General features: G+C 38.1%; 1 protein-coding gene across 1 annotated transcript; it reads left to right on the top strand.

Moving 5' to 3' along the window:
• Positions 1–78: 78 nt before the first annotated feature.
• On the top strand, positions 79–6,820 carry LOC145552566 (protein VCF1). Its single transcript, XM_081610064.1, has 3 exons — positions 79–651; positions 2,776–2,893; positions 2,982–6,820. Exons 1-3 carry the CDS (start codon positions 635–637, stop codon positions 3,195–3,197), a joined length of 351 nt encoding a protein of 116 aa, XP_081466190.1. The 5' UTR covers positions 79–634; the 3' UTR covers positions 3,198–6,820.
• The last annotated feature ends 14,196 nt before the right edge of the window (positions 6,821–21,016 follow it).

Raw genomic sequence — 21,016 nt, 5'->3', positions numbered from 1 at the left:
CTCAGGCGGATTCCCGCTCTTCTCGTTCATGTAAAAGAGTTAGCAGACTGAATCTGCTCGGACACGGACAACTCAGTAGTCCCTGCGCAGCCGCAGTGAGTTGTAAACACAACAGTTGCGGTTGGCTGTATGTTCGAGAGCTAGCTAGTCTGAGCTAAGGTCTAGGACATATATCGGCTCTTGTCATATATCGACATTTTAAGTTAAGTTAGCAGTATCGTGTGGGACTTTTGCATTAGATAACGCTGACATGAAATGCTGAGAAAACATTGCTAATATAGAAAAATACGTTAGCTCGCTATGACGTTAGCGTTAGCTTGTAACCAATGACAAAGCGCCTGAGAGGAATTGTTAACCAGCTAGCGAACATTTTTGGTGTTTATTTCCTATTCAACGCTGCTTATGCTTGATTGTGTGGCTTAAAACTGTAGCTTATTAATGTGACCGCGTTGCCAACATGGACCATTGTATTCCGCCTTTATTCAGCGTAATTAATTAGTTTGGGAAAGTTAGCTTAAGCAAAGCCATAGGCCATCAACAGACATCTTGAGACGGTAACTAAAAAGCCGAATAATTCTTTCGGATTTAAACAAACTACGGTAGAAGCTCCTCCAGGTGGAAAAAGTGTTATCATATGTTGACTGACAACAGGTGAGTTCATTCTGCACTTTAGTATTAATAACATGGGATTATTTAAAACATTGTGCATTGATCATTCACGCCTCGCAGTAGCCATTTTAAAATCGTAGATTATGCTAAAAAAAGAGCAGCGGTTGTCTATACGCTGGTACACCAAACATAACGTTGTTATGGCAGTAATATAGTTAATATGTCATTTTCTGGTACCGCTACTATATTAAGTAATGCTCACATTAGCTTGTCTAGCCATTTATGTGACAATTTAGGTTTCAGTGTCTCTTCGCGGCAGTCTTTTGTTATATTGGTCAGTTTTTCTTTTTTTTAGTCTATTTTTTATGTATATCTACTGTATTTTACAAACGCTTAACTTTTTCACATTTTGTCGTATTTACACCCACAAACGAAAATCAGTGCGTAATTGTGTTGTATACGCTAAAGGATTCATGGTTCTTCTTTGGAAAGCACCCCAATCTCTCAGACAGACTGGGGAGTGTCTGCGAATATTACTTGTCCAGTCCTTCCACAGATTCTCACTTGAAATTATTCTTTAATATGAAACATTCAGTTTCAGTTTGACTATATCAGGGGTGTCCAAAGTCGGTCCTCGAGGGCCGGCATCCTGCATCTTTTAGTTCTCTCCCTAGTGGTTGTAACAACCTCCTCAGCAAGTCAGTGTTCTGCTTAGGCCTTCTAATGAGCCATCATTTGATGCAGGTGTGTAAAACCAGGGAGAGAACTAAAACATGCAGGATGCCGGACCTCGAGGACCAACTTTGGACACCCCTGGACTATATATTTACACCTAAAATACTGGACAGATATTTGCATCCTTTTTCTATGACTGTTTAAGATTGGTTCACTTTCTGTCTTTATATATTCTTGCAAAAATTACTTTTAAGCCCATTTGTCCCAAATTTGACCCCAGCATGGTTTTTTTAGGGTTGCTTTCCAGCTGAAAGAGCAATCTTCTCCAGTTTAATTTACTTTCAGCATCCAAAATGTTTTCTTCAAGGATTTTCTTCTATAGAACTTCATCCATTTTCACTATTAACTTTTACCAGGTCCCTTTTTCCTGATGAAGAATGCTGCCACCACTGTGTTTCACCATGTAGGGGTGGTGTGTGCAGGTTTATATGCAGGATTAGTTTTCTACCTATCATAATTTTTAGCATCAGGTCTTATCTACATACACCGCCCTCCTCTATGTGGTTGTTGGGTCCCCTCCATGGGTTGTGGCGAACTGCAAATGGGACTTCCTGTGGCATTCTTTCAGCAATGGCTTTGTTCTTGCCACATTCTTTTAAACTAGATCTGTGCAGTGCGTGACAAATAGTTGTGCATTATGCAGATTTTTTTCCACATGAGCTGTGGCTCTCTGCAGCTCCTTCAGGATGACATAAATTTGGGCGGCTGTTCACCAGTCCAGTGACTTCTACAGGTTGCTGATTGCATTGGACTTTATTTAGGGGTATCCAAGTAAAGAGGGCTTTTATTTGTTTTGCTGTTGTTGTGAAACAACTTAAAAACCATTAGTTTTAAGTTAAAACTAATGGTTTTAACTTAAACCATTAGTTTAAGTGGTTTAAGTTAAAACCACTTTAACTTAAACCACTTAAGTTAAAGAATTTTGTTCCACTACTTTGTGTTGGTCTGTCTTGTAAAATCTCAGAAAACAGATTGTGTTGGCTATGACATAACATAGTATACCCTTGGGTCAGTGTAAGTTCCAATCTGCTCTCCATCCCCAGAACCAGAACCAAACATAGAGAAGCAGCATTCAGATTCAGCTGAAACACTGAGTTCCTTTAAACTTGACTAAAAACTCAAGAGTTGCTTTGGAGCCATAATATATGAAAAGCCGACCAACGTTTTGATATGTTCTGATGGCACCTGACAAAATGTCATGTTCACTGGTTTTCTCAACTGTCGACTGCGTGGTGTGTTCTGCAACTTTGTATTTTTATGATGTAAATAACTTTGAACTGCCTTGTTGCCGAAATGTGCTATAACAAATAAACTTGATTGATTGAACTGAGAAGACTTGAACATTGCTTGCCCGTTGAATTCTTAGATCCCCAAGCACTGTTGTTAACTTGAAATGTTTGTAACAAAGAGAAATATCCGTCTTTGATGCAGGAAGCGACAGCACAGCGGTGGTGATGAGGAGAGTAGCCGCCTGGTGCCTCAAGCCAAAAGGCAGAGCAGCGCTCATCCTCTCTCCCCTGAGCCAGGTCGGGATGCTTGGGACTCAGAGGTACTCTTTCTTTATGACTCTGTGATTTCTCATTTCGCGTTAACCGTCGGAGGCATCAACTTACAGGCTCTTGTCATTTATCGAACAGACATCCAACAGCGAGAGCAGCAGCAACATCAGCAGTCCCGAACATGCAGCTGGGAGTCGGTGCGCTTTGGGCCCCTGCAGCCCCTCCAGCTCCGGCTTCTCGTCGGAGCTGGGCGGCCCCACAAATCAGCTGTCGTACCTGCAGATCAACCGCATCCTCAGGGAGGCCCACTTCTATAGCCTGCAAAGCCGAGGCCAGCTCAGAGACCCCAGATGAAATGACGCTGCCCTCTGAGACGCCAAAGGACTGAAAACGTGTCGCCGGTCGTTTCGTTCGGCTCTTCCTCTCCCATCTCCAGTCATTGCAACACATATCACAGCTGTACACATCTGTGGGTGGATGGCAGTATCTATAGGAGCAGTTCATCTGTCAGTTGAGCAATAACAACTTTGATAACTGTGATCTACTCAAAACATTCTATACTCCACTTATTTTCCGACCAATCTGGTTCACCAACTGCTCTGAGAGCCTTAAAGTGCACGCGACTGATTGTGGGTTCTTGTGTGTCCTCGTTAAATTGTACATGAAAATCGTAGAGATGCTGAAGTGGCACCAAACGCCAGTTTTGGGCCAGTCGTTGTGAAGTGTTTAGTCTTACAGTAGGGTTCTGACAGGTGTGAGTAAATGGACCGGTCTCAGGGAGGATATGTCTTAGACTGCTCTCTTGCTTTCATATTTTGTCTAGGGGATCAGGGGAGGGGGGGATGTTAACGTGGGTAAGACTTTCAATGTTATCTACTAGAATTCAATTTAGTCAGGCCATAGAACATAGGGTTTGTTATGATAGCATTCCAACAGACTTCAGGATCGTCTCGGATCATATTTTAGGCTTATCCCTCGTGGGCTTGAATTTTCCTCTCACACTTTGTAGCTTGTGAACAGACCTGATTGTTGCGGGATTTTTCTTGAACATTATACGTCCCACGGGTTCATTTTTGTCACTTGATTTTGCTTTCTCCAGATCTCAGTAAGACTTAATTCGATGAGCTGGGTGTAAGAATCGCTTTGCTGCCTTATAATAGCTACATTTTTCTGATCATAGACATAAAGTTCCTTGCAAAAATATTCATACCTGTTGGACATTTTGTCACATAACAACCAAGGTATTTTCAGTGGTTTTTTTTTTTTTTTTTTTTTTATTGTTGCTTTTGTGATAGAACAACATAAAGTACTCCATCGACGTAAAAATGAATAACAAATATGTTCTTATTTTTTTGTTTTGCAAATAAAAATATCTGAAGGTGCTTTAGGGATGGGTGCTGTGGACCTAATATTTTAGGTCTGGCATTTAAAACAATAACAAAAGACCTGATGATCAAAAATTCATGACATTGCTTTTTGGCTATAAATCTCTAACTGCATGCATTGCTCTAAAACGGTTACCCTACTATACTCTGGTTACTTTGAGTGGTGCATTTGTACAACCAAACAGCACAAATGTATTGCAATCAGCTACATATTATATGTAAAAAAATAAAAATAAGCACACACCAAAGGTTTCAGTACTTCTGGAAGTTCCTCCAGAGTTGGCATGGGCCTCTTGGCTGCTTCTCAGATTAAGGTTTGTCTTACCCACGCTGTCGGTTTAGTCAGAAGTGCCGTAGTTGGTGTGCAGTTGTCCTTTCCATTTAGTGCCAGGCAATAAAACAATTACAATATTTTATTGAGGAACAAATAATGACTTAACAGTAATGAAGATAGACTTTAAGGTTTAATAACAGACCCTACATGTGGCCCATCAGCTAGTACCTGTGGTCACCACTACTTAAGCATTTTCACAAGATGGCAAAGAGATTGCAACTAATAATGTAAACTTGAGTACTTTACGCTTGAATCAAACATGTTCGCACTCAGCAGCACTGCAGGTGGCGTTTGCGTAACAATTTATTGCTAGTTGAGTGTGTTTTTTTTTTTTTTTTACTTGTCCACCTGTAATCCAGAATGTCCCACAATACTAAAGGGATTTGTGTTTTGAAAATCAGATAATTATTAATTATGCTCACTTGTCCATTCAGTTTGCGTGTACAAATGCACTCTTAGAAACTGGATTGTTAATAATTATCGGAGTTGTTCGACGCAGAATATTGTGATTCGCCGTGCTTGTTCAAGGCTTAGCAAATTGTTTTATAATCGAACGTTTCCTTCAACTTTCACCCTGACCTGATGTGTCTTGTCTTCATGATGGAGTTTGCTCACCAATCTTGTATTTAAAAAAAGAAAAACCTCCGAGGCCTTCACAGAACAACTGGATTTATACTGAAATCACTTCTTTAAAAAAAAAAAAATCACATTCTTTAAAAAGATGCACTACTTTATGTTGGTCTATAGCACAAAATTCCAATAAATTGGTGATTATGGAAAAATAAAACACCTAGGTGTGGTAAGGTTCATGGGGTATGAATACTTTTGAAAGGCACAGAAAGCCACCTGTTGGTTTTAGGTAGACAAACTGCAGCCTGTGTTTTTTTTTTGTTTGTTTTTTTGCAATGATGAATCATTGTCACGCAGCGTTTCATAATTTATACTAGTTATGCAGGAAAGATCACTTCTACAACCAAAAGAAGAGCTCATTCAAGATGGTAGTATTTTATAACAACAGGAGGATTAATCTGTGACCATCGTTCTCTGGTAGATTTAGTCTTATTTGTTTCCATTCCAACGTCGGTGTCATCTTCCTAGAAATCATAAGATGCACATTAATATTTATCAGAAGTGATCATGGTGGAACAAACATTACACGTTTTAAAAGTATGTCCGCCTGGCATAAGGTTTAGAGGGTCATTTTCGTTGTGGTTGCACCTGGAATCTTATAAGCACAATTGTACTTTTGTTGCCTCGCGAAAAGAAATGTTCATTTTTATAAGAGCCGAGGTCGGAAGAAGAAGGCTGTCTTTTTGACAGTGCTCCCCTCCATTTCACCAAAAGTACAAAGGAATGTACAGCAATGCTTTGACAATATTTACACATGCTTTAATAATACATTTTAAGTTTTTCTGTGTTGCTTTTTTTTTTTTTTTTTTTTTTTTTTTTTTTGTTGGACAGGATCTGCTAATGCTGGTATAGAAGTGCATCTCCATTTATAGAACAGCTACAAAAAGCCCTAGATCTTGATTATCCAAAGTCTGGCAAAAGAGAGTCTAGGGAAAGCAATCAGAAAGTTATTTTTGTACATGATCTTCTACACGTCAAACCAGATTTCCAAGAGTTGACGGCCAGTTACTTAATTTGTCTAATGCAGATCAGGTATGATGCATTGTGTATAAGGGGCATTCATGGTAATGGCAGAAATGAAAGTCATTGATTTCTGGCCGTTTGCTTACATTTTTCCAAATCTTGGGTCATTATCCAGAAAACACCCTAAAAAATAAAATCAGATTTCACCACAAATTTTCTTCCTGACCATTCTAACTAAAACACACTCAAATGTTTCTTTGTAGATTTAGTTTTTTTTTTTTAACTGATTTTGCCAAAAGAAAGGGTTTTTAATTTTATTTTGAGAGTTTATTACCACATGCCTTTCTGCCATACTCAAAGGTTGCTGAGTGTTTGTGCCTCTGTGCACAGTACACCAGCTGATTGTCCTGACTTAAGGATAGCTAACTGCTAAAGTGGGATTAGTTTATTTTGTTAATTTGTTGTCCCTTAACAACAAATTTGAATTCAGTGTGTGAAAAATGAAAGCATTTTTGAGCTGTGGTTCATATTTATTTTTTGGGATTATATATTTTTTGTATTTAGAAATGTAAAATATTAACATGACAGATTTTTTTTTCTCTCTCTCTCTGCTTCGGTGGATATCCTCTCATTTAAAGAAATAAAAATTTGATTTTAAAATGAAATAGTCTCATTTGATGCTTAAAACAAGTATATGTATTACAAAACTTGTCAAATCTACAATTTACTGACTACCTCTTAGCACAAAGTATTTCAAGTACTTTGAAATAAAGCATTTCAAGCTTTATTTGTTGGTTTTTCACACTATCATCATGTACCTGCTGGATGATATGTATTGTATTCCCCTCCGCTAACCCCACCATCACAAATGCCCAGTAATGAATGGTTTTCTATGAACTGAGACCCTTTTTTAATGAGACATGACCTAAGTCTCAAGGAGGAGCTCAGAAAGGTTTCTTTAATTAGCACAGTACGTGTCCTTGTCACAGACATAGTAACAGATTACATACATTAATGCACCGCTCGTAACCACAGCTACCGCGGCGGAGGCGACGAATCCTCATTACTGCCTGCTTCGATCCCCCACTCAACTTCTGCTAAATTTGAGATGACAAATGGGCGATGATACACGAAAGGCCTCCTACACAGCTGCAACAAAGCTCTTTTAATCAGTACCTTCTTGTTATCAGAGTGAAATAAAGGAAGTGTCAAAGGTCTCTAAGGGTTTGGTCTTTGAAAAGTCTAATAACAGGTATGTTTGTTCAAGTAAATAAATACGGGAACATTGCACTGTTTAATTAAAGGGCTGAAAATGCAATTACCCGACCTGCAGATTGAAGAAATGGCTTGAGTGCCACATATTACAGCAGTTTTGGAAAGTAAATTAATTTCAGTAATTAAATTAAAAAAGGTAAAACGGTATATAATCAGCCATGAGTATTAATCAAGACCCTGATTTCTAAAAGAAATGTAATAATGACTTTGGACCACCGAGGAACAATTCAGTTATTTTTCTACTTCTTATCTTAGATACGACAAAGCTCTTATTACAGCTGTTGCATGTGCCACACTTTTTCCTTCCACTCAACTTTCCAATTACATGTTTGCACTGAGTACTCTGTGAATAGCCACCTTTTTTTATGAATACCGTGTCAGTCACTGTCCGTAGGACAAGTTGTACAACGTTCAGCCCTTTTTATTACTTTAATGTAATCTTCTAATTTTTCAAGTAATAATTTAATTTTCTTTTTCTTTTTTTTTATTTCCTTTTATAGATTTGACTCGTAATCTTGAAATACAAGGGCTCTGTGAGTAATGAATCAATATCACTTTTCTTATTGATTTAAGTTCCTAAAAAAATTATAATAAAAATAAATACATACACAAGCTATTATTGCGTATGTACATAGATGTATCATTTATTTTCATGACATCAAGTAGTTTTCTTTCAACTAGATAAGTAGATTTTAAATGATTCTAAGCAGATGTCTGGTTTGCCTTACCGCTGTTCAGAAAATGCCCAACAGGGGGCAGCAAACCCCATGCCTTTCACAACGTGATGGTCCTCACAGCTAAAACTCATATGCTGGGTCATTCTGCAGCGGGATAAAATAGCGTGGGCTTCGTGAAAGATTATTTATCTTTAATCTGTTTTCTCACACAGAAATACACCCAGATCCTTTTCTGTTCAGAAAACAGATATTAGGGTGGGTGGTGATGAATGGCTGAGTCCAGGGGCGAGAGAGAGTTAAATGGACTGTCCTTGTTCTTGGATCTTTGTATGCGCATATTTTGTTATATTTTTACCATGGCCAGTGAAACAGATCTGGGTTGGCCGATGATTTGTTTTCTTCGTCTACTCTGCTGTTTCCCTTCCTTTGAAGATGAATGGACAGAAAAAAGAAAAAAAACACAGAAACATGCGAAAGTACATATGGGTAAAAGTGTCTGCTTTCTTTTTCTGTCACATGATTATTGACATAACTGGTAACACAAATACACTTGAAAAATCAGAGAAGAATCCAAAGTTTTACTTCATTTATTCAGTGCAGGAAAAAGAAAACTACTGTAAGTGAAAATTGTTTTTAACAACATTACCTGTGCACCATTATTTGCACCACTGACCATAATTTAAATAAATTAAGCTGACCCATTTTTGCTATTTAAACAGTCTTAAAAAATCTGATAATTTGCTCGAATCATGTTTGAGGTCTTGATAAATATGGGGAGGGGAAAATGAGCATTGAAAAAAAATGTGGCTTTCCAGCCTTTTTTCTTTTTCTTTTCTCACGGACAAAAAATATCTACTGCAAAATCAATACAATTTATTTAATTTTTAATTTTTTTACAATGAAATGACATGGCTAATCTTTGGCCCCAACTTCGCTTTCAACATTTTATACATCAGTAATGTTTCGTGGTTGTTATGATTCACTGACTGACTAGACGTTCACTCAAAGTTTTAAAAACACCTTGAACACAAGATGACTTTATTTTCATGTTGAGCCTGATTTTAAAGTTACCCTGTTGTTCTTAAACTGGGTCTAGTCACCTGAGATCTGACATCGCATCATTTAGTTTTTCTTTTTTGGCATTTTTAGCAAAGGCGACAAAGGCAAAAATGTAGTTTAAACTATCATGTTTGTATAATTAGCAATTTAATGTTTTACTCTTATTTATGAGTTCAGGTCCACAATTTTGAAATAGAGCACATCAATCTTATATTAAATGTTCTTTTTTTTTTAACTGTGAAGTATCCCTAATATTTTGTGTGGAATAATATACAATCATCAGATTGAAAATGTGTTTTAACCCTGGTAAATACCTTCCTTTTAAAGTTTGTCAGTGTTAATTAATAATCCATGACTTCACGCCCTCTGTGTGTTAAAAATATGACGCAGATCACAACAAAAAACAATTAGTGAAAATAAAAGAAAATGTCAAAGTATGTCAGATATGTGTTACTGGAAAATTGTTACAAGAAAATAGGTTTAATGAATCTTCAGTACAATATAAAAAAATGTTTAAATCAACTGCAACTATGGGAAACAAAGCTGGAGAAGCACCAAAGATAATATTTGTACATAACGTTTTAACAGAGGTGCCAATTATAGTCTAGTCAATCACAGTATATTTCCAGCTCTCTTTTAGCTAAGAGACTCAAATGTATAAAATTAAGACCTAAGACAAAGTGCTCATAGTTCTTCAAATGCAGCAATTTTTTAAGAAGAAGACAGGAATTAAAACCGGTGACAATAAAAGTTAAAAGATCTGGTCGACCTTGACATATTTTTGTTAAACTTTGACAGAAATGTATTTGAACAGCTGCTGCCTGGCTTGAAATGGGGCTTTAGTTGGCATCAGGTAAGCAATTTCCTCATCCCGGCCAACGCAAACATCTGCTTTGCCCTGGCCAATATCAGACTCCACCAGCTCCGATGCCTCCCATGACCACCTTTGAATGGAGACATGTCCTATACATTGACCCGGCTAGAGTCGATCTCTTATAGTGAAATCTGTCATACCTCACGGAGCGAAGCTTTTATTCTGGTGAAAATTCCTTAAACAAGATTTTTTCTTAATGCTAAACTGTACAGTTAATACAAAATTCATTTGACCACCCTTGCTGTTGCTAGCTGCTCAGAATCTGGACTGAAGATAGTCCAGTTACTCTTGCTACAGCTGTCTCTGTTTTAGTGCTTTCACGGAATGAACAGACTAGCCACACAGACACCAGGTCCTGCATACATAGGTCACTGTCTCCAATTCCACTTTATGGCCTGCCTTATTCAGTTTCACACAATGCATTCCAGCGACAATTTACAGTTTTTATTGCAGAGCAAAATTACTGTCGAGTCTCCAATCAGTCATCGTAAGTGTTCACCTCCCTCCCCCACCCAAAAAAAGAACAAAAACAAGCTTAGAAGCAATTTCAAGAGCCAAACAGTTTAAATTTGTTTTTACATATTCACATGCACTGTTTTGCATCTTACTTTAAAGGGAAAGGACAATAACATTTTAAATATGCAAAGGTATAGAGAAGCAGGCAGATCTATGCATGTTTTTCATTCAAGCAGTGCAATCCAAGGTGCAGCAAGTATGTAAAAAGAAGGAAATTCTTGTTTTTATGCAATAACAAAATGTCTCTCTCTCACACACACACACAAATACACAGACACATGAACAAATAAACAAAAAATGAACAAAACAATATACTTACAGTAAAGTACATAGTGTCATTTTATATTACCCTCAGTTGTTATAAAATATTCTGTATTTATTAAACATAAAAGAAATTTGACTTTTTGCGATCTGAAACCTTGAAATTGGTCTATGTCTCTTTAAGAAGCTCCTGCTCTTTCCATCACTCCGCCTTCAGCACGTTATCACAACAATGCCTTTCCACTACTCGGTTTACAATAATTATGTGAGCCTTGATTTAAAGGAACTCAGCATTTCAGCATGTTCGCAGTTTTCTGGAAGTTTGTTCCAGATTAGAGGAACACGAGAATGAACATCGCCGCTCCATGTTTGGTTCTCATTTTGGGGTGTAAAGTAGAATTAAACCAGAAGGCCTGAGTGGTCTGGAATGTTGACGCAATGAAAAAAGATTGTTAATGTATTTTGATACTAAGTCATCCCACTGCTGAAAGTCAAGATTGGGACAAATCTTCCTTGTATGATGTCAGGGACTGGTAGATAACTGCAAGAAATATCTCAAGCAAATTTGTAGTTGGTAGGGTATCCTAACTTTTTCCTCTTGTCAATACTTGAGCTGTGTAGCACTAGGTAATTCTTTGTGTTTACCTGTAAAAACCTCACAATTTGATATTGTACAGAAAATATTAACTGTAAATCCTTGAACGCTACATGTTCAAGCATTTATAGTTTTTATTGCAGAGCAAACTTACTGTCGAGGCTCCAATCAGTCATCGTACGTGTTCACCTCCCCGCCCCAAAAAAGAACAAAAACAAGCTCAGAAGCAGTTTCAAGAGCCAAATTTTGTTGTGTTTGTATAGGTGGCTTTCAACTAAACTTGGATCCAAACCTTTTTAAAGGAGAATATGCCCACATACACACCCTTCCACTCACACACTCTGGGTCATCTTGGTAAAATTGTGATGTCTTTGTGGTTCAGTTTTGGTCCGTTGAGCGGTTAACACTCACAGGCTTTCGCCCCATAGCTGAAGAAGTGCAATAGTTTAGAGAGAGCCGTGCTAACTGGGAGCGTTTCGGCTTCACTGGGTCGAGCAAGCACTCAGAGCTTCATTGTATAGACCACTGTTTTCTAAATGGCTTTTATTACTGAATGGGAAAAGGTTGAACTGCAGGAGTGTGTTGTTAGCTCAGAGAGGACGGGGGTACTCGGCTACTGCTGCCCTGTGTTGTCTATACAGCAGCTGACCCGCCACACTGCCATGTTTCATCGCCATCGGACTGATACGGCGCCGCTTACAGCCACTAAGGTGCAATTTGTTGCATTTGGACTATAACTGTCAGGAAGAGATATACTGTACCCTCACTTAAATCGCATCCCATAATCTGCCCCTCTCCCTGTATTATCCTAATTGAACCCATGGGCAGCCAACGCCATCAAAAGCTGAGCTCATCTGCAAATTAATAAAACATGGGCCCTCACCAGCTCCATGTCTGGGATACAGCTTGGAGCTACTCAGACACACTTAAAGGGAAGAGAGTTTGCGATTGTTATGGAGGCACAATAAAATCCTTTTATTTTGTTTTCAACACTGATGGCTCCCACACTCTTACATGTATTCCCATTGAGCTCTTTTCCCTTCTTCTCGCTTCCTGGGCATAATGGAAAATGCTTATTAAAGCCATCAAACACCATTTACCAAAGCAGGCTTCTGCAGTTTCTTCTAATGCATTGTTGTTAGGTCAGCAGCCAAAGCACTTTGAGATGCAGATTCTCACCAATTCAACAGGTGATCAGCCACCAGAATGTTGTTGTTTTTTTTTGTTTTTTTTCACCATTGCTGGTTAATGTGAGGCCATATCGCCCTTAGTCAGGACTGAGACATGCTGGCACCATTAGCAAGTGCTACATCAGCACTAGTACAGGGGGGCGGATGTTGTCTTTGGGTTTATTTTGAAGCTCTCCTAGACGTGGGAGACAATAGAAGAGGTGGTCATCATAATGAGATGTAGTTCCTAATAACAACACATCCCGGAGGACCCTGAAAAAAGCAGCCAAAGGTTATTAAAGGCATCTATCACATCTGTTGAGCAAGCAGCCTTTCACTCACAGACCCCACCTTTGTCACTGCTGATGACTCTTCTAAACATGCAACCAAGGCCAAACACCTGATTTCAGCGTCATGTTACAACCTCATTCCACAATGCCTAATTACACTGTGGAAGGAAAATAATAAATGGTATTCCTATTGTCCTATACCAAAAATATGAAATTTGTGCATGGCACAAATTTCTTATTTTTGGTATAGGACAATAGGAATACCATTTATCTGTGTTTCATCTTTCAGACTACATACCATGCATTAGCATCTTTTTCTGATCATTTTGCTGAACTTTTTGCCAGTTTTTCTTTGCTAAATCACTAAAGATCAGTTGTACTGATTATCTCTTTTGGACAATATACTAGACTGTCTATAAAATAGGATAAAAAGTGAAAATGTTGAAGTCTTCCCACAGATTATCAATTAAACCAACGTCTAGACTTTGGCTGGCCCATTGTAACGCATGGATATGGCTTTGCATGAATCTTTACTGCGATCGTAGTCTTTCTGATAGGTGAACCTCTGACCCAATGTTGCCTCTTTGTCCAACAAGTTTTCTTCCAGTATTTCCACCCTTTTTCCATTCAGCTCTGACCAGCATCTCTGTCCCCGCTGAATAAAACATTTGCGCTAAATTCTATACTCGGGTGACGGATGAATTTCTCAGTGATATAACAAAACTGAGTTTTAGACTCCTCCATAGCTTTCTCCCAGATATGTGTGGTTTGTTTCTTGGACGTCATGACACATGTTTTTTTTCTTTTTTTTCTAATGTTCTCCAACTAACTTCGGAGATTAAATTACACAAGAGACTTGTAATCCAAAGGCAGTGGGTTTTACTTGCTTCAGAGTAAAGGGGGATAAATGCAAATCCATGCCACATTTTTCAGCTCTTTATTTGTTAAAATGTCAAAAGCAACGCATCGTTTCTCTTTTACGTCATAACTATCCACAACTTTGATAGGTCTGTCACATTAACCCGAATAGGATACAGTGAAGTCTGTGATTGCATCATGAGAAAACGTGATGACGCTCAAGGAGTAGAATTAATGCATATAGTTTTCAAACCAGGCATTTAAAGCATGTGACCTCCTATTATTTCCCCAAAATTCAGGCCACATCCAAAAAGACACTTACCTCTGCAGGAGGCCAGAACTCCTCCAACACCAACACAGTATTTCACACCAGATACAGCAAGGATGTAAAAAAATGCTCTATTACAAACAAATGAAGGATAAGCATGTCGTACGGCCAAGATGAGCATCAAGAGATATTGTGAACATGCAAAATTATGCAGAGAAAAAGTTGACAACACATAAATTGGATCTGAGGTCATTGATATAAAGACTCAATCAAAAGAAAACAAATTCCTCCACCAAAGAAAACACTGGGTAATCCTTGGCTTGCTGGAGAATGCTCCCAGTTCTTGAAGCACTTTAAAGCTACGGTGACTGATGGTGCATGCGCGTCTGGAGCACTTGCAAAGTGAAGAGTGTAAAAATATGAGGAAAATTAAATCAGGTTCCCATGGGCGACAAATTTAAGAAGCTTAGTTTTCATACAGTTATCAGTCAAAATTAAATCAATAGGTAACTACCACTCCCATCTGGGCTAAGAAAGTACGTGGAATAAAGAAAAACCGTAGAAATAAGTTGCAAATCTAAATTAGAATGTGCTCAAAGTGTGAACTTTGAAGCTGAGAGTTGAAAAAAGGATAAACCAAAACACAACACCATTTTCCAGACAAGTTAAACACACTTTAAAATTGCTCCCCAACCGATTCCAAAGGTTTAGTAGTTAAATATTTTACTGAGTCCTTAACTTTGCAGCAATACTTCATACTGAGCGTGTGTTTGACAACAGAGGGGAGGAGAAGTTTCCACTAACAGGAACAAACCAGCAGTGTGAGCAGCCGTCAGTGGTTCTTATAGTGGCTTCATTTAGGACAAAAAGACAGCTAAACGCATCTGTTTGAGAGCTCAAATAGAAATAAGTAACTCACCTTGGATTATCTTGCTTACTTTCAGCAAGACAAAGAAAATTTTGTATCAGACTTTAGGTGGAAGCAAAAATAAAGCAATTTCAATTGATTGGAGCTGAGCTCTTTGGTTAGTTTTGTTTTTCACAAAACAAAAACTTACATAAACCAGAAGGAAACACAACAATGTGGTTAAACATCTTAGAGGTATATCTTTAATCGCCCAAAATGTGATTTTTTATTTTTTTTTACATCTCCAAAACATCTTTTCCCAGTTTTTAACAATTTTAATATTATTTTATAGTTGTTTCAAATGATAATGGTGGTTGAGACTCCCTAAGAGTGCACAAAGTAGTTTGCGGCATCTATATTAAAATATTCCCTGCTGCTTTGTGCATAAATAATTTACCTCGCTGAGTGGGGTCGTTCTTCACAAAGATGACTGCTCCTTTTGATCCCCCACCTAAAATAAATTTCAGTGCTTTCGCTTACCTTCAGCTTTCTTTGTAATTTTCTACATGATTTGTAACACTAAATGCAGCTTCTAGAAGATGAAAGTCGGATGGATGGACAAAAAGAAACGAAACAGATGTAATTCGTCCATGTGTGGTCTTTGGATCATTTAGGAGCCATTTGAACTGTTTTCTCGTGAATTACACGAATTACTAAATTTCAGTCGAAACACACACACCACACACACATCCCTTTGAAAAGCTTGTGTTCCGCAATGGAGCAATAAATTGTCTTTTATTGATGGATTGGGAATTGCTTAATTTAAAGACTAAAATCTTGAGTTGTTCTAGGCAGCCTTGTTGAAATTTGCTGTGTTGACTAACATTTCTAAACGCAAGTCACTCAATGTCATTGCCACTGACCGTAAAAGTGGAGCCAAAAGGACATTAAGTGGTGGATTTATGGCCCCTATATATCTGAGTGCTAAAACCTTGTGAAGTCCCTCCTGGCGCTGTAAGGTTTTGCTTTCTCTGCCTCGCTCTGTTGGGTTTTTTCCCCCCGTTTCTTCAGAGTGCCTACATTTTCCCTTCCCTTTATTTTCATTGGCATTTAAAGAGCACGGTGCGCTGTTCAATGTACTCATTCAATACTGAACTTTTCAACACGGACACATTAGAACACAGACGCATGTGCACACAGAAAGCAAGAAAGGAAAGCAGCCATGGACATGCAGAGAGCGGGACCCTGACTCTGCTGCTCCGGGCCACAGCGCGCTGGAAGCCCAGCAAGTTGCAGACATGCGCAGCGGCTCTGAAAGCGTCTCTCCCCACCAACCCCCCGGCCTGTGCTCGTTATTGTAGAAGGGCATTAATTGATCGCTTTGGTTTTCATTCCCTTTTGTGAAGTGGGTTTAGACGTGGCTTTATGGAGGTCGGTGAACTCTATTGAGACCGTCCTCTTTGGCCGGAGCACAGCAGTAAAGCAATCACCGTCTCCACCTTTATTGGTCTAAATTGTACTTGTAGTTTTTAATCGGTCGTTTCCTGGGTTTTCAGTGCCAATACGCTTTTTCATCTGATCCTTGATGTGCTTATTTAATTTAAACGTATTTTTTTGTAGGTTTTTGACAGGTTCTATTGGTTTCACATGTTTTCCAGTAAATTACACGTCATAACGTGTTTCTAAGTGATTCAAGAAACTGAAATTTACACTGCCTTAAATTTTCGAGAAATTTTGGAAGGTTTTTCTGTCGCTAAACACCAATAACTGTTCTCTCTTCTGGGAAAATCTCCTTTGCAACTGAGCTTCATCCCACTAACTCAGTGTTTCTCAACCTTTTTTGGGCCAGCGCGCCCCTAGCCTTTATCCAGGTCCCTCACCGCCCCTCGATAAAGAATTTGCAGGCTACTTTGCACTGACCATTATTTTATTATTAATATTACTATCACTATTGCTGTTTTTATTTTTATGCTCGTTTCTGTATTTATCATCAAAAATAACTTCCCAGAGAACAAAAAAGCCATAGGAATAGAAATTATTTTCACAAGTGTCTACGAAAAATGCAATGAACATTCAAGTTAAAATTGGTAGGCCTAACAGCAGCCAATCAGAGTGGAAAAAAATTCTTATTTTGTGCCATTTTCTAGTTGTTAAATCTTGCACAAAATGACCAGATAAAAGATGTACAGCATGCCAGTTTAAACTTTGAACTATTTGCAAAACGACTGAGCTCTGCAACATTAAAACATGGATAGAACTGTAACTACATTAATCATAGCTCTTCTTCTCTTCAGTGTTTGTCAGTTTCTGGTGGTGCAGCTCTGTGCTGCCTTCAGGAGAATGGGACATCAGAGTATCATCCATAAAACTTCACCCACATGGCATTTATTGTGCAAACCAGAGCTTTCAGTGGAAATCAAAAGTTCCAGATCCTTTTAATGCCATACAAATATGAGACAGAAACATGGATTATATCTTTATATAGACCTGTCTATTGATTTATAGATTAATAGTTTTACTGGACAGAAATTACAAAGAACAAATCTGGTTCTTAATCAAATCCTAATGAGTCAAAGTGAAAGTGTCATAGAGTCATCAGCCTCATGACATTAACACTGACATGAAAAATAATATTGAAGAAATAAATATATCAAATCTGATTAAAAACATAAATAAGTGATAAGTTATTTACTGTTATGGTCTGTAAGATATATTTATTCTTAGTACTAGATGTGGTCTCAACAGACCCATGGCACTTCAACAATATTATTTTACCTTTTATCTGGAAATAGTGTCTGTTTATTCTTGCCATACAGTCTTCTGTATTAATTATTGCTCTAAAGGTCTTGCCATACCAGTTTATTCCTCTGTATTTACTTTAGTTTCTTAGTTTATTCTTGCATTTTGTTCTTCATTCATTTCCATTTAGTTTCATTTGATTAGTATTATCCTCTCTTGGTTTATTGCTATGTCCACTTTAGTTTCTGTCCTGTTGCTAGATTTATAAATTATTGACGCTCACCATCGGTAATCTCATCACCTGCTGCGCCTCCTAATCGTCATGTGTTTCACATCATGTGTTGATTTTTCACTGTTCAGCGTCGGATTCTCTGTTTTTATGCCATAATTCACGTCTAGTTCGTCGCTCCGTTTTATGTCCCGCTTCTCCTGTTTCAAAGTTTTGCGCAATGTGAACTTCTTTTTTTTTAAGCCCCTAAGATGCAGGGCGGTCGGGAAGCGTATCGATGGGGAAAAGGCAGACTGACATAAACCTTTTAAAACAACAAAACAATTTCTGCATTCTGATTATTGAAATTTAAAAGTGCTGTGTTGTTCTATCACCCCCGTTTCATACCGGACCACTTACAGCACCGTGTTAACGCTATAAAATGAACACTCTATATCGTGGTATCACCCATGGAGGAATTTCTAGATTTCTTTATTTAAATGGGTTCATTTTTCAGAGGGATACACAGTGAGGTTATTGTGATTTTAGCTACCAGTAGCAGGAGAACGGAGCTGCGCCAAGAAGCTAACAGAAGCTAACAAACACTGAATAGAAGAGCTGCCATCAATACAGTTGCAGCCAAGCATGATTTATTGTTACACAAGACAGTTTTACCAAGTTGCTCAAAGTCTAAACTGGCATTGTTGTGCATTTAAGGTGTAAAGTTTACCTTTGACCAAACGCCCCCCAAAGGCATCACAGCGCCCCCCTTTTGTAAAAATGTCCGCCAGCGCCCCCTGCTGTCCTCTGAACGCCCCCTGGGGGGCGGTACCGCCCACGTTGAGTACCGCTACACTAACTGAACCCCCCTAATTCTAGCTTTATATCTGCCAAAGTGTTCACGATCCTTCACTTTTCAAGATTTTGTCATATTACAGCCTCAAACTTCAATGCATTTTCTTCGGATTTTATGTGATAGACCAACACAGAGTAGCCCATAATTGTTACGTCGAGGTTTCCAAAAATGTTCAAAAATGTGTTTTTTAATGTGTGCTTGTATTTAGCTGCTTTTACTAAAATCCAGTGCAACTAATTGCTTTCAGACATCATCTAACCACAGTACACCAGCGTGTAATTTCTTCTCAGCTTTTTCTGTGAAAGTGCCAGAGGTTTGTCGGAAAACATTAGTGAACAAACAACATGATAAAAACCAACACGCCAGACAAGTTAGGAGTAAAGTTGTGCAGAGGCTTAAAGGTGGGTCAGGTCAAACATGTCCCAAGCTTTGGACATTTCATGTACAGGTCTGTCATCTGGAAATGTAAATAACATGGCACAACTTACAAATTTACCAGGAAATGGTTGTCAACTGAACTGACATGTGGAACAAGACAATGAAACAGAAGCAGCCAAAAGGCCCAGGATAACTCTGGAGGAGCTACAGAGATCCACAGCTGAAGAGGGAAAATCTGCTGTCAGCCACACACGTCACTAATTTGGCCTTAATGGAAGATAAGACTAGAAAACAACGTGAGGATAAATTTTTCAGCTGCTACAGAGAAGCTGACTAAATACAAGGCAATCCTGAAGTGAAACTCATTAGAACATATAAAAACGTGTCTCTTGTCTTGAGTCTGGATCAGATGTTCACTTTACAGCAGGACAGTGACTGTAAATCATACAATCAGATCCCAGCATAATTCATGTGTCAGAATGATCCGGTCAAAGTTCAATCTGCAACAAGATTTAATCTTCATAGATTCATTTAATCTAATCTGGCTGAACTGGAGGTTTTTTTTTTGTTTTTTTTTTGTTTTTTAAGAACATTTTGGGTCTCTGTGCAAAGCTTTTGGAGATGTGCTCCAAAAGGCTTGCAGAAAAGGTGGCTCAGACCCTCTGACTGGCTGAGGGGCTCTGAATTCAAATGCAAAACAAGAACATCAGACATTCTTCTTCTTCAAATTTGAAACAATGTTCTCTTTTGTGTCGGTGTGTGGCATAACCCCCAGCTCGTCCTCCAAAAAGTGGAAATGTTCACAGGTATGAATACTTTCTTAGTGAGTACAAGAAAGTAAGTTTGATTATTATTGATTTATCTTGTTTATGTATAAAACTTTAAATTTTATGCAGAAATGGTAGCAGTCAATGAGTGTAGAAACTTTCCATCTCCAGTGAATAAACTGTAAAAAAAAAAAAAAATGCCTTAAAACAGAAATGTATCCTTTTATTTTTATTCCTACCTTATGTGAATGATGAATAGCAGCAGTTGTGCTGTGCAGCTCTAGTTTATGTTCTGCATTTTAATTGGATTAAACTGTGACAAGATCATGAAAGTTTATGAACACACTTGAAGCTATGTTCCACTAATTAAACCTTTCACAGATTTTCCCCTTATAAAACAGCCAGCGTAAACAGTGGCGCTATCGAGATCTTCTGTAACTCCACGGTGTCAGGATCAAATCATAAAAATTAAAACAACAAAAAAAAAGAAAACAGGAACATTACTCAATCTGACACAGATTTCTGCTCTGGCATCCTTCTTCCTTTTTTCTTTCAAACGCACACATGAACAAACACAGACCGAGCAACAGCTCACGCAGATGGTTTAGAATCTACATCTGGCAACAGCTGGGAGTTGCGAGCACATCTGTTCCACTGTAGGTGGAAACCGAGTGTGTTGTTTCTGCTTTGGTATTGACCTTCGTGTACATATTTCTTACTTATAAATGTAGTTTGGGACAGCAGTGTTTTCACATTGCTGATGTTTTAACAGCCCTTCATGTAATTTTCTGGGAGGAAATATTTTCAGAAATCTTGTAATTCACAAGGTAATTTTTTTTTTTCATTTTATAATTTGTTTTACTGTTATTAACTTTATATTTTCTGTCTCATTAATTTATACAGCCAAGCCTGCTTTCAAAAATATCGGATAGTGAATTGAACTAAGTATACATCCATTGCAATACATTAGAATACCATATAAAGTTTATTTACATTTTTCCAGTTCACAAAGGGGAAATTGTTAATCTACACAAACGAATTATACAGAGCAACATATTTTAAATGTTTTTTTTTTGTTCGTTTTTTTTTTCTAAATTAAGTTACTTAAAATTAGAATATTACAAGATACCACTTAAAAATATTTCAGTGCAGAAATGTAATGTGGGGTACACAATAACAGGGAAATACTGCTGACTTCTGAGATGAACGTCAGTTGCTCCGGAC

The sequence above is a fragment of the Poecilia reticulata genome, chromosome 8 (genome assembly GCF_904066995.2).
Source record: "Poecilia reticulata chromosome 8, P_reticulata-male-v2, whole genome shotgun sequence".
Lineage (NCBI taxonomy): Eukaryota > Metazoa > Chordata > Actinopteri > Cyprinodontiformes > Poeciliidae > Poecilia > Poecilia reticulata.
Note: the sequence above shows the minus strand (reverse complement) of the source record. Positions and strands in the feature narration are given on the sequence as shown.